The sequence below is a fragment of the Lissotriton vulgaris genome, unplaced genomic scaffold, assembly GCF_964263255.1.
Source record: "Lissotriton vulgaris unplaced genomic scaffold, aLisVul1.2 SCAFFOLD_2550, whole genome shotgun sequence".
In the NCBI taxonomy this organism is placed as follows: domain Eukaryota; kingdom Metazoa; phylum Chordata; class Amphibia; order Caudata; family Salamandridae; genus Lissotriton; species Lissotriton vulgaris.
The window spans coordinates 116930-130769 of NW_028252630.1; the positions used below are offsets into that span (position 1 = coordinate 116930).

General features: G+C 43.3%; 1 protein-coding gene across 1 annotated transcript in view; it reads left to right on the plus strand.

Moving 5' to 3' along the window:
* LOC147662092 (phospholipase A2 inhibitor and Ly6/PLAUR domain-containing protein-like) overlaps nucleotides 1-13840 on the plus strand; it is a 72089-nt gene that overhangs the window by 17511 nt on the left and 40738 nt on the right. The window contains exons 2-3 of the mRNA XM_086951117.1: nucleotides 8273-8389; nucleotides 8976-9131. Coding sequence (XP_086807243.1) covers nucleotides 8273-8389; nucleotides 8976-9131 — 273 coding nt within the window. The remainder of the gene's footprint in view (nucleotides 1-8272; nucleotides 8390-8975; nucleotides 9132-13840) is intronic.

The following is a 13840-nucleotide window of genomic DNA, read 5'->3' on the forward strand; positions in this document are numbered from 1 at the left end:
ACTATGAGACATCAATAACACGATCTGGGATGTGTTTTGAATAATGATAGGTGCACTCACCTTCAGGTCACCTGTTGTCATGGTGACTATTAGATGAACCCCAACACAGGGTTACATGAAATTGATCCTAAGATGGAGGATGGCTGCTGCCAACAGAGAAACAACAGATACTGTAAGTTCACAAAAGCACGCGAGGGACGAGGAGATGGCAGCCGTCTGATGGAGCGGAGTGGATAATCATCGCTGTTAGAAAGACAGACAGCAGGGATTAATATAAATTAGAAGACACCTCTGGAAATGGTTCCTTGGGTGCCCTGCCTTCATTCAATCTGTAGTAACTGTAAAAGCAGAAACTACCATTTTAACGCTTTAGTCCTCTGCAGCCATGTAAATCCCAAATAAAGGAGTACTTCCAGTAGTTATTTTGAAAACATGAAGTTTGTGGGCAAAAAGTTAAACTTTGAAAATGCCCAAAAACACAAAATGCTTTACTTTCCAGCACTCTGCCACAAAGGCCTTTATTTGGGACTTTTGTGGCTGCAGAGTGCTGGAAAGTTAAACATGGCAGTTGCTGCTTTGCTTTTATCACCGGCACATCATGTTTTACAAATTAAGCACCTGGTGTAGTCTTTTCTTTCGGAGTTATATGGCTGCAGAGGGCTGCAAAGTTAAAAGTGGTAGTTGTCGCTTTGCTTTTAGCCCAGACACTTCATGTTTTACAAATTAAGCATTGGCTGTTGGCCTTCATTTGAGACGTATGTGGCTGCAGAGTGTTTTAGAGAAGAAAGTGGCAGTTGTTGCTGTGCTTTTAGCCCCGGCACTTCATGTTTTACAAATTAAGAACTGTATGTAGGCCTTTGTTTGGGACTTATGTGGCTGCAGAGTACTACAAAGTTAAACATGGTAGTTACTGTTTGTTTCATTTTTGGTAGGCAAGTTTGTTTATTAAACTGGAAATAGTTTATAGACAATTCATTCAAAGAAAGTATTTAGAGCAGTGCTTAATTTGTAAAACATGAGTTGCCGGGGCTGAAAGCAAATCAGAAACTTACATTTTTGCTCTGCAGGACTCTACAGCCACATAGGTGCCAAATAAAGGCTTACTTTACAGTGCTTAATTTGTAAAACATGAAGTGCTGTGGCTAAATGTAAAACTTTAAAAATACCCAAAACATGTCAAAAATAGGATGTCAAAGTAAACTGTAAATATTACTTCCATTGAAGGAATTATGTGGAAACTATTTGCTATTAAATAAACAACCTTGCCTATCAAACATCAAACAGGCAGCGAATGCAACTTTATGCTCTCCAACACTCTGCCGTGCCTACACATAGGCCTTTATTTGGACTTATATGGCTTCAAAGTACGGAAGTTAAACATGCCAGTTGCTGCTTTGCTTTTAGTCCCAGTACTTTACGTTTTACAAATTAGGCACTTGGTGTAGGCCTTTATTTAGAACTTATGTTGCCGCAGAGTGCTGGGAAGTTAACCTTGGTGTTTGCTGATTGTTTGATTTTTGATAAAAAAGTTTGTTTAATCAAATACGAACAGTTTGCAGACAATTCTTTCAAGGGAAGGAGTGTTAGGTTTAACTTTCTAGCACTCTGCAGCCGTATAAGTCCCAAATAAAGGCCTTCATTTAGGCTGTTTTTGCGGGACCTATGTGGCTGCACAGCCAGTGCTTAATTTGTAAAACATGAGGTGCCGGGGCTAAAAGCAAAACTTTAAATATTACCCAAAACACGCCAAAAATAAGATGAGAAACTACACACTAAACTCATCAATATGCTGGGACCGATTGGCATTGCCATTGCTTGTCTTTAATAAGAAATCCATTCCAAGATGGATACCCAAGGATCCGCTTGTAATTGCATGTGACTGTATGCATCGTGATGTCTGTGATCATGTGCCTTTTGAAGCCCCGGTGGTTTTTTGGCGTTAGATAATGTCAAAGCAAACACGCATTGGTAAAGACATAGCTTATCTTTTTAGAAAGGGACCATTTTAGTGTTTTTCTATTAGAAAATCCTCACTTGCATTTGATGGAGCGGACTTTCAGATTTATTTCTGAAAAGTTTGTGATGAATGAAACTCTCATGATTTTTATTTTTACTAATGTGTGTCGCATGATTTGCACGTTTACTGACTCAACCTAGAGTAATATACACCATCATCAACACGCGGGTATAACCATTTGTGCTCTTGTCATGTTTGTTGTTTTGCTTTGAATAATATATTTACTTTGTCTCTTGTTTTGTTATTTATTAACTACAGCTGTTTTGAAAATAATAGCATGTGCATTCTTTTTAAATGTGCTTTTGTTTACGTATTGTCGTCTCATGTGTTAGTGTTTGTTTATTTGTTTGTATGCAAAACTAGGTAACATAGCTAACGGGTTAATATTAGTAGAGGGGGTGGGTAACAGAATAAATATCATTTCTTGAATTAATTATTGTCTTGTGTTTCCTTGCATACTAGTCTCACCCTCATGCAAAAAGGCTTGTGGTATACTTCTAAAATGGACGTCCGAAAAGCTTAGCCAAAGTGAGCCTTGCACAGCTACGCTGGAATGTGAAAATGCTTTTCTACATTAATTCTTGGAGAAAGGCTTGCAAACAAAGGCTGTGTGGAAGCTTAGGACATTTGGTTCAGATTGCTTCATGGTCAAGGCCGCACTTGTCGTTCGGCAGCGGAAAAAGCTTGAGCGGACGAAGGAAGTTTTGATATTTCACGAATGTAACTTTCCTCGGAAGCTGCCGAAGACATTATTTAATAGACAATGGCACATTTGAAAAATGTGACTCTGGCTATGTAAGAGTCGGATGACCACATCGGAAGACATTCGTTGACCAATGAAATCTTGTTCTGCTCGAATATTTGTATTCTTTTAGTTAGTTTTAGATAGGAAAATACTATAAGAATTGCCCTCTTGCTAAGAGCACTGTTCGATTGATCCTGTGCTCCAGAGACGCTGCCAGATTTCCCTTTCACTTAAGACTTAGAGATTTTTCTTTACTTACAGGGTTTTTCTTTAGCTAATTTACGGAAATAGGATATGGAGAAATAAATAAATAACTGTTTGAGCTTTTTACTCGTGCTGATGTTGGTTCTTCGAACTTGTTTATCATTTTGTGCCTTTAATTGAATTAATTTGCTGAAATAAAAGTTGCTAATAAAGAGAAATGCTTCTGCTCTGAAATAAAAATTAATAAAATGGATTTTGAAATGACAAGCTGGTCTTGATCGTTTCTTTGAGTTACCATTAGTTAATCCATTACCTATTAAATGTGACTTAATTAAAGTGTTTGTTAGATTTGATTAATTAGGTCATATGATTCAGTAGGTCAAATTACAAGTCTTAGTCAAGAATGGGCCTAGTGATAAATTAATAAATAATGGTGAGTATCGTGGTGAAGAGTTTGTAAATATGAGACTGAATTTCTTTTGACCCGCTGGATCACATTCATTTGGGGCAAACTTGCACAGCAGATTACACAAACTACATTGGAATCCATCAGTTGATCCTTGCCTGGGGAATATTTTGCTTTGTCATGCTCAGTGCAAGCGCCTCAGTGCTTAGTAGAACAATATAACGCCAAAAGAGCAAAAGTGAGTGCTATGCCTGATATGCTCTTCTCTAAAATACTTTGGGGTTACTATTTGCTTAGACTAATGTGTTAGCTGGACAATCGTGACTGCACATTTTTATTTTCAGCAAGTAAACAAGCTTTACCTTGCTTTCTCGATTGACAAATGTGGATGAGTACAATCTAATACCACAACAACTCTAGAGCAAGTATTTGGGGATCCTTGTACAAAATATAATTTCAACTTTCAGTGTAAGTGCGTTTTTCAGGGCCGAGGTTCACTGCCCTAGCCGTTTGGCCAAACTTGTAGTGAAGATGCTTTAGGGGCTGAAGCCTTGCGTTGTAGCACCATGGCAACCCCATATCCAGTAGGGACCGCCATGGTTATGATTGCTATGCGGTAAGGGTTGAAGCATGTGCAGTGCAGTCCAGTGATCCTGTGTACCGCTGTTAATAACTTTACCATGTTGACTAGGCCGGAGCCCATGGATGGCGAACAGTGGTGACCCCATATACTGCAGGATGTCACTAGAAGTACCAAGGATGGTAACTTGTTCTATCCTGTTGGAGAAGTGAGAACATCACAGGAACCTCATCACCAAAGCATGGGACCCAGAACAGGATCATTGTAGCCACATTGGAAGCAAGCGATCATTTACCTGACAAGAGAATCCTAAGGACCCCTCAGATCACACAGGATTTCTAAGTCCTCACGCAGAGCGGGTGCACATGACCTGGGCTCGTGCAGCTGTGAGTGCAAATGATAAAGGTGCACTCCAGGTCTCTGATGCTTTCATTCTTCAGAGGACAATTTGCTGTGACACGGACCATGTGTGCTCTGGAACACTATTGATTTTAAGTCAGAGTCATAGTGGACTCTCTTGAGACTTGGACAGCTACAGATCGTATTTTAAACAAACAGAGAGAGAAAGGGTGTTCTACGTATGTGTAGGGAGGGAACTTCTGGTCCCCTTCTTAATATTTTAAACAACAAAATGGAGGAGTGCCCCCTAGAGGTTTTGCAGAGAAATTCTCTCAGAAATACAGCTACAGATGGTACTAAAAGAGAATGTGCAATAACTACAATCATTAACAAGAAGAGTAATTGGGACAGGGAACCACCAGAGAGACACTAGAGCTCCATCTCCAGGATCACTGTCTAATTCTTTATGAGTGTCATATTCTTCCTTGTGTGGCTAGGGTTAGAAATAAAATACTTCTTTTTTTCCCTAAAAGGAGTATTTGATTTGGCAATGATTTATAGCTGCACACATTTGGATCTGTCAACCAAACAATCACTCAGCATTTGGATAGGACAGAATTGCCACCCTAGGGGTATCTGGGCACTGTGGATGCAAAGTCTGTGTAGAGGAGGTAGGTCATAAAAAAGCAGAAAGAATACAATGAACAGCCAAAAATGAGCTGAATGAGGCAAAATAAAGTTCAGAAATAAGCAGATACAGGCAAAATAAAGGTTAGAATAAAACAGAAAGCAGAAAGCGAAAAAATGAACGTAAGAAATATGCAGAAAAAGGCAAAATAACTCACTGAAGGTGCAGAGGGAGGCTAAAATGGAGGGCAGAAGTGGGGAGAAAAACAAGTAGAAAGCAGACAGAAAAGAAGGCAGAAAATGAGCAGAGGAATCCCAAACCTAAGGCAGCAGAGGATAGTGGACGGCTGGACACACAAACTGTCCACGGTGAGCTGGGGGGAGCTCACCCTGCGGGGAGCTGGCATGAGTACCTTCTCTTTGTGTGAGCCTGTGGTCACTAATCTGATCTCCCCTAAAGGGAGAGTTGAACTGCCCAAACAGCAGCTGCAGCCATAAACAAAAGGGGGTGGGTTTGTGCAGAAGGTATCGCGTGGGGGAAACACAATATTTAAAACAAACGTAGCTTTTGTAGCCTGCCATCTTCAGTGTCGCGCATTGTTGTGCCGTCTTTTCCTCTTCCTGCCTTCTGGTCTCAGCACCCCCTGGGAAAGACTATCTGTCCAATGTCTGCAGTGCGGACATTGGCCTGAGCAGGCGGGAAAGGCGCCTTGCTGAGACAAGGGAGTCTGTGGGATTTCTCCAGCTCTGCTGTACAACATAGCTGGGCTGAAGAAAACCTAAGTGTTCATGTGTGTTTTGGTTTGCCTGAGATAGCTGGCCAAAAATAATAAGAGCACATTCAGAGTGGAGTGCATGCTGCACGACTCCTCCCACCTTCCATACTTAAGCCCCACCACTCACCGCTAGTCCAGTGCTAGAAAATGTAAAATAAAATATTGCGGTAGCATTGTTCTATTTTACATTTGCTGGCTCTGAATCAGGCAGTGGGGCAGGGTCCCTCTGCCATTGCAGAGGAGCCACCACTGAGCTCAGATTATGGATACCATGAGAGTCAAGTTCAGAATAAATGCATGACCCAGTTTATAAGGATCTATAGTAAGTCAGGCCCGGAGGATCCTCGGTAAAAGAACTCACCCACTACAACTGGGCCCAATAGCTCCTGAATACACCAGGGCCCTCTGAAATGAGTTTTGACAATATAAATAATTACAGATGAGGTAGCACAATGAGCCCTTTGACACTCCACTACTCATAAAATTTGAAATTCAAAGAAAGTATATTTAACTGCTTGGATGCATGAAGCAAGCCAGTGTAAAGTTGATCCATGAAGTCCAACCACCTTGACATATTCCAGCATGATATTGTGATGGACCATGTCAAAAATGCAGACAAATCTAAAAAAATCAAGGCGTTTATATGGAACCTCAGATCTCAAGTGTCAAGGATGGTTGACATACCTGACTGTGTGAAATATACTTAACACATCATTAGCTCTCAGAGGAGAGCCTAACATGATTTTTTCTAAACTAATTGAACTGAGTGGTAAGAAAGAAGTTGGGCAGTAACTTTTAGGAATAGTTATATCAGTAGGTATTTCCTTTTGACAGATAAAATGAAAAGGCCCTGTGTTGGGACAAAGGTGAATAAGAGAATTAGAAACATTTAATGTGTACTCCTAAAGGTTTTGCTTTCCTGCTGCTGTTCCACACAGAATGATCTCTGCACCTCAGTGTGAAAATGTTCTATCTTACTGATTATGATTCACAATTTATAAACTCATCTTATCATCTTATTGACATACTCTCTGTGCTGAGTCATTCCAATTGTCTGTGCATTACAGCTATACTATATTGAACCAACTGTTCAAAGTCACATGTGGACGTACTCTCTGTGACATCTTAATATGGCCAACTAACCAGAAACAAAGAGTGGAAGGTACCAAACAGAACTAGACTCACTGCTGCCTGAAAAGAAGCCTTCAAGATTCTACTTCCCTCTGGCCTATCCAAGCCTGCACTCTCACACCACACACTCTGAGCTGTAATGCCATGCCCACAAGCCTGTCAGTGCTGTATATTATATTCAGATTGTCATCTTTTCAAACCCTCCTGCTCTTTTAAAGCTAGCTCTGGTATTTTGTTGTGAAGGCCTCGTTTTTCCTCACATACAATATTTAATCATACATAATTCTATGTAAACAAAACAGGCTTTGGGCCAGACTTCTTTGCCCATTGGTTACTTTGACACTCAATTAAATGTTTGCTCAGCTTGAGAGAGAATGTGGGAATGGATCAGCCCTCATTAGCCACTGGCTTTCTTGGAGGGATCTGCTTTATTTCTGTTTTATTAATAGTATACTCTATCAAAAGGAGAAGGGGGACCTGGGAGCCATTAATGGCCCAGTGTCCATGCTCTCCAAAATCACATCAAAACAAAAGAGGACACTGTATCCAAATAGTCATCCATATGCCTTCAACAATAGAAGAAGAGGGACATAGGTTCTAGGCAGGGTGGTCCCATCAATCAAGGGAAAGAACATATCTTGCATCTTGTTGCCCTCACACACCCCAAGAGGTGTCACTGCTTCAATATCGGGCCTTTGCTCCTCGTTTGGACCGGCGCTGCAATACCCAACGGGTCCCCCGAAGGGTCGCTTTGTCGGAGATCTTTTGAGGCATGCCGGTTGGTGCATGTGCGTGTGTGGGTCCTAAATGAGGGTAACATAAAATGTGCATGCATAGTGATTTTAAATTTGACTAGGGGTGGCCTTAGAAAAGGTAAATGTGGGTAGTTGAACCCTTTGACAGAGTAAAAGACTCCAAAATGGAGTATAATCCCAAAAGGTCATATTATGACTTGATGTCACAAAACGGTCAACATGTTTCGTGCCTCTGTTGCCACTAAAGATCGCTGGTACGTCTTCAGGACCAGGATTATGGAATTGTTGTGAAGTGCACGTGATTGTAGTTAAAAAGTAATAAATATCCATTATGCATGTCAGGGAAAGGCCAATGTGCTGCTCCTGATCAAAACCAAGAACCGAATGGAAAAGAGACACACACACAGGATGTGCACTAGACTAGCAAAATGCTACATAGTTTGCCACAATTGTGTGCACAACAGACCTGTGAAAAAGAGAAGTGAGAAGACACGAGACCAATTAGAAATAAGAACTCTCCTTAAAAAAGTAGGACATATTGCGTTGCCAGATATCATAATGGTGGGCAAAGTTAATCAGGAAGTCCAGATTCACAACATCCTGCTTCCATAGTCGTCATGCTTTGCATAGTCACGGATGACAAAACCCATAAATACAGTGGTCTCTTTATAATTAATTTCTTTTCTCTGCAGATTGCCTATTTTGCGAGCAGTGTTTCGCTCTTCACAGCAACAGCTGCTCGGGTATCATGATGCAGTGCCCTCCTGACGTCACTCACTGCGTCGCAGGCCTAGAGAACAACACAGTCGGTGAGTGCAACACGCTGCATATCTGTAGCACGTGACTCCATTGGCAACATTGTGGCCATTTATGAAGGCGCCTACAAGCTTCCTATCTGACCTCCAGAATCCTCCTCCCTTGTATCCACAGGGAACCAACTTCTGATTGGCTAATATGTGATGCCTAATATAATTACCTCAACCTGCCAAGTGAGGTTCTCTTTCTTGCCTGATTTCAAAGTCATAATTTGCAATCTTTAGCAGAAAACAAGCTCAGAAAGGTCAGAATTGTAGAATTGGGTAGAAAAGGAGCATGACGTAAAACCTAGTGGTAGAATGCCATGGAGTAAGTAGCAGTGTGGGAGGAGAGAAGTGTGACACCTGATTCATAACATTTTCAGTAAAATATATTGCCTAATTAAAATTGTTCTGTGATAAAAAACATAATGTAAGTTTTGATAAAAATGTACACGCCAGCTCCTGCTCGTCCAGATTATTGATGCGCAAGTAGTGGCTGAATCTGTTTTACCGGACTCCTTCGAGATGACCATGTCCTTGCTGGAACCTATGCTCAGATCCGTTTTTTGTTCAACACTAATATTCATTTTTCCAACAGGAACTCATGTTATTCTAACTGCGTTCAAGGACTGTCTGGATCCATCCCAAAAAGCAGCCTGTGGCAGAGAGTTCTCCTTCAACGGTCCAGGGGCCAGTCTACGGACTAGCAGAGCGTGCTGTGACTCTGATTCCTGCAACAGCGGAGATGTGAAGGGTACGTACAGTTTATGACTGAAAACTGTAACAGAAGGACTGTTCAGGGTATGTGCAGTCTGTGACTACGAGATCTGTAACAGGAGGGATATTTAGGGTGCATGCTGTCTGTGACTACAACATCTGTTATAGAAGGGATGTTCAGGATAAATAGAGTCTGTGACTACAACATCTTTAAGATGAGGGCTGTTCAGGGTACATGCAGTCTGTGACTACAACATCTGTAACAGGAGGGCTGTTCAGGGTACATGCAGTCTGTGACTACAACATCTGTAAGATGAGGGCTGTTCAGGGTACATACAGTCTGTGACTACAACATCTGTAACAGGAGGGCTGTTCAGGGTACATGCAGTCTCTGACTACAACATCTGTAACAGGAGGGATGTTCAGGGTACATGCAGTCTGTGACTAAACATCTGTAACAGGAGCGATTTTCAGGGTACATTCAGTCTGTGACTACGAGATCTGTAACAGGAGGGATATTTAGGGTGCATTCTGTCTGTGACTACAACATCTGTTATAGAAGGGATGTTCAGGATAAATAGAGTCTGTGACTACAACATCTTTAAGATGAGGGCTGTTCAGGGTACATGCAGTCTGTGACTACAACATCTGTAACAGGAGGGCTGTTCAGGGTACATGCAGTCTGTGACTAAAACATCTGTAAAAGGAGGGAAGTTCTGGGTACATGCAGTCAGTGACTAAAACATATGTAACAGGAGGGATATTCAGGGTACATGCAGTCTGTGACTACAGCATCTGTAACAGGAGGGATGTTCAGGGTACATGCAGTCTGTGACTACAACATCTGTAACAGGAGGGCTATTCAGGGTATATGCAGTCTGTGATTACAACATCTGTAACAGGAGGGATGTTCAGGGTACATGCAGTCTGTGACTAAACATCTGTAACAGGAGGGATTTTCAGGGTACATTCAGTCTGTGACTACGAGATCTGTAACAGGAGGGCTATTTAGGGTGCATGCCGTCTGTGACTACGAGATCTGTAACAGGAGGGATATTTAGGGTGCATGCTGTCTGTGACTACAACATCTGTTATAGAAGGGATGTTCAGGATAAATGCAGTCTGTGACTACAACATCTTTAACATGAGGGCTGTTCAGGGTACATGCAGTGTGTGACTACAACATCTGTAACAGGAGGGCTGTTCAGGGTACATGCAGTCTGTGACTACAACATCTGTAAAAGGAGGGAAGTTCTGGGTACATGCAGTCAGTGACTAAAACAGATGTAACAGGAGGGATATTCAGGGTACATGCAGTATGTGACTACAGCATCTGTAACAGGAGGGATGTTCAGGGTACATGCAGTCTGTGACTACAACATCTGTAACAGGAGGGCTATTCAGGGTATATGCAGTCTGTGATTACAACATCTGTAACAGGAGGGATATTCAGGGTACATGCAGTCTGTGACTAAACATCTGTAACAGGAGGGATTTTCAGGGTACATGCAGTCTGTGACTACAACATCTGTAACAGGAGGGATGTTCAGGGTACATGCAGTCTGTGACTAAAATACCTGTAACAGGAGGGATGTTCAGGGTACATGTAGTCTATGATTACAAAATCTGTAACAGGAGGGGTGTAGAGGGTACGTGCAGTCTGTGACTACAACATCTATAAAAGGAGGGATGTTCAGGGTACATGCAGTCTGTGACTACAACATCTGTAACAGGAGGGCTATTCAGGGTATATGCAGTCTGTGATTACAACATCTGTAACAGGAGGGATGTTTAGGGTACATGTAGTCTATGATTACAAAATCTGTAACAGGAGGGGTGTAGAGGGTACATGCAGTCTGTGACTACAACATTTGTAACAGAGTGGGTGTTCAGGGTATGTGCAGTCTGTGACTTCAACATCTATAACAGGAGGGATGTTCAGAGTATGTTTAATCTGAGACTCCAAGATCTGTACCAGAAAGGAGGATCAGTGTATGTGCAGTCTGTGACTTCAACATTTGCATCAGGAGGGATGTTCAGGGTACGTGCAGTCTGTGACTCCAACAACTATAACAAGAGGGATGCCAATCTACAGCTGAGAGATTAGGAGAGTAGGTGTCATAACAAAGGGTGTGTGCAGGGTAGGGACAGTCTGTGAAGGTGAGGTAGGCTGTGTTGAAAAGGACACAGAATGGGGGAGCAGTGGAGCTGGGGTGAGTGTGGTCAGGATTCTGGTGTTTTCTCTGCATGTTGTGTGTGGTGCATGCAGAGGTTCTCAAAGGGTGCACGAGCATGGCCAGACTGGGAACCAAAACAAGCCTTGGCTAACAGCTTGGCTGTCCTCCAGGTTTGGGGGTGCTAGTGGAAAGCACCACTCCTGTCTCAATGCTGCTGCTTTTGTTAAAGAGGGCTGATAATGCAGACTACTGGTAACAAAAAACTGCCCTAGGGTCAAAAACTGGACCCCACACTAGCGGCCCACAAGTAAAATGCCCCGTCTAGCCCTGTGCAAGAGAAACCCCCTTTGGTGTTGTCTGGCGATAACTTAGGAATGAGCAGCTGGGATTAAGCTGGGTGCTGGGTGCGGGCAGGACAGGGCAGAGACTGTCACAGGTAGGCTTGCCTTTGCCGTACCAGAGGCACCCCACTCCAAGTTTCCACTTCACTTTGTGTTGCATCCACCATTTAGTTGTTTTGAGGGTAGGCAGGGCTTAGAGGTTTGTGAGAAACGAGAGAGTTGAGGGTGGTTAAACCCAATCAGTCTTCACCAAGTTTGGTGTTTGTGCCGCAGTGGCCACAGGTTCTCAAACTGCAGTGGAGGAGTGGGCAAAAGACCAATGGATTCAACCCAGATCTTTTCACTTTGGGAGAGTGTTTGCATTGTCAGCATTCCGACCATCATTTGTTTGCTGTAACACTTTTCACCCTAAGTGGGATGGATATGCCCAGACCTGGGTTCCTTGCTCACTGTGCCACTGGATTGAACCTAGCCTGTATGAAGAAGGGTGACATACTCTGAAATGATCCCAGGATGCTTCTTTCCGCTCCAGGGAGAACCTAGCCTGGTAGTTTGGTGTGAACTGTACCCATGAGGCACAGGGTCCAGACTGATTTGCCCTACCAGAGGCAACCCACTCCAAGTGTTCACTTCACTATGTGTTGCATTCATCATTAGACAGTTTTGAGGGTCGGCAGGGCTTAGAGGTTTAGGAGAAGCGAGAGAGGAGAGGGTGGTTAAACCCAATCAGTCTCCTCCAAGTTTGGTGTTTGAACCGCAATGGCCACAGGTTCTCAAACTGGAGTGGAGGAGTGGGCAAAGAACAATGAATTTAACCCAGATCTTTCTACTGGGGGGAGTGTTTGCATTGTCAGCATTCCGTCCATCATTTGTTTGCTGTTACACTTTTCACCCTAAGTGAGATGGGTATTCCTAGACATGGGTCCCTTGCTCACTGTGCCATGGGATTCAAGTGAGCACGGCTGAAGCAGGGTGACATACTCTGAAACCGGTCCCAGGATGCTTGTTTCTGGTCCAGCAAGGACCTGGCCTTGCAGTTCAGTCAGGACTGTTCCCATGATGCACAGGGTCCAGACTGATTTGTATATGGCTGGGTCCAAACTGGGATGGCAGAGTGGGCAAAAGAACGATGGATTCAACCCAGATCTTTTGACTTGGGGAGAATGTTTGCTTTGTCACCATTCCGTCCATCATTTGTTTGCTGTAACACTTTTCGCCCTAAGTGGGATGGGTATGCCCAAATGTTGGTCCCTTTCTCACTGTGCCACTGTATTCAAGCTGGCCTTGCTGAAGAAGGTGGACATACCATGAAACCGGTCCCAGGATGCTTATTTCCGGTAAAGGGATGACCGAGCCTGGCAGTTCCATCTGGACTGTTCCCATGAGGCAAAAGGTCAAGACTGATTTGCATATGGCTGGTTCCAAACTGGGGTGGAAGAGTGGGCAAAAGAACAATGGATTTAACCCAAATCTTTTGACTGGGGGAGAACGTTTGCATTGTCAGCATTCCGTCCATCATTTGTTTGTTGTAACACCTTTCGCCCTAAGTGTGATGCGTATGCTCAGACGTGGGTCCCTTGCTCACTGTGCCACTGGATTCAAGCTAGCCTGGCTGAAGACGCGTGACATACCCTGAAACCAGTCCCAGGATGCTTGTTTCCGGTTCAGGGAGGACCTGCACTGGCAGTTTGGTCTGGACGGTTCCCATAAGGCACAGGGTCAAGACTGATTTGCAGATGTTCGGGTCCACACTGGGGTGGTGGCGTGGGCCAAAGAACTATGGATTTAACCCAGATCTTTTGAAGGGGGGAGTTTGCATTGTCATCATTCTGTCCATCATTTGTTTGTTGTAACACTTTTCACTCTAAGTGGGATGGGTATGCCCAGATGTGGGTCCCTTGCTCACGTTGCCACTGGATTCAAGCTAGCCTGTCTGAAGAAGGGACATACCCTGAAACCGGTCCCGGGATGCTTGTTGCATTGTCAGCATTCCGTCAATCATGTCTTTGCCGTAACAGGTTCTCATGGCGCTTCTCTACCCCCTGCAGAAAGAGAAGTGGGTTATATTGATTATCACTTGGCAAGACTGGCTGCTTACAGGATAACAGCATGAAGAGTCACACGGATTCTATCACTAATGTAGTAGAAAAACTTGCCCCTGCATCCCTGCGATATGTAGCCCGACAGAAACCATCAGCGCCATGGTTCTCGGACCATCTTAGATTATT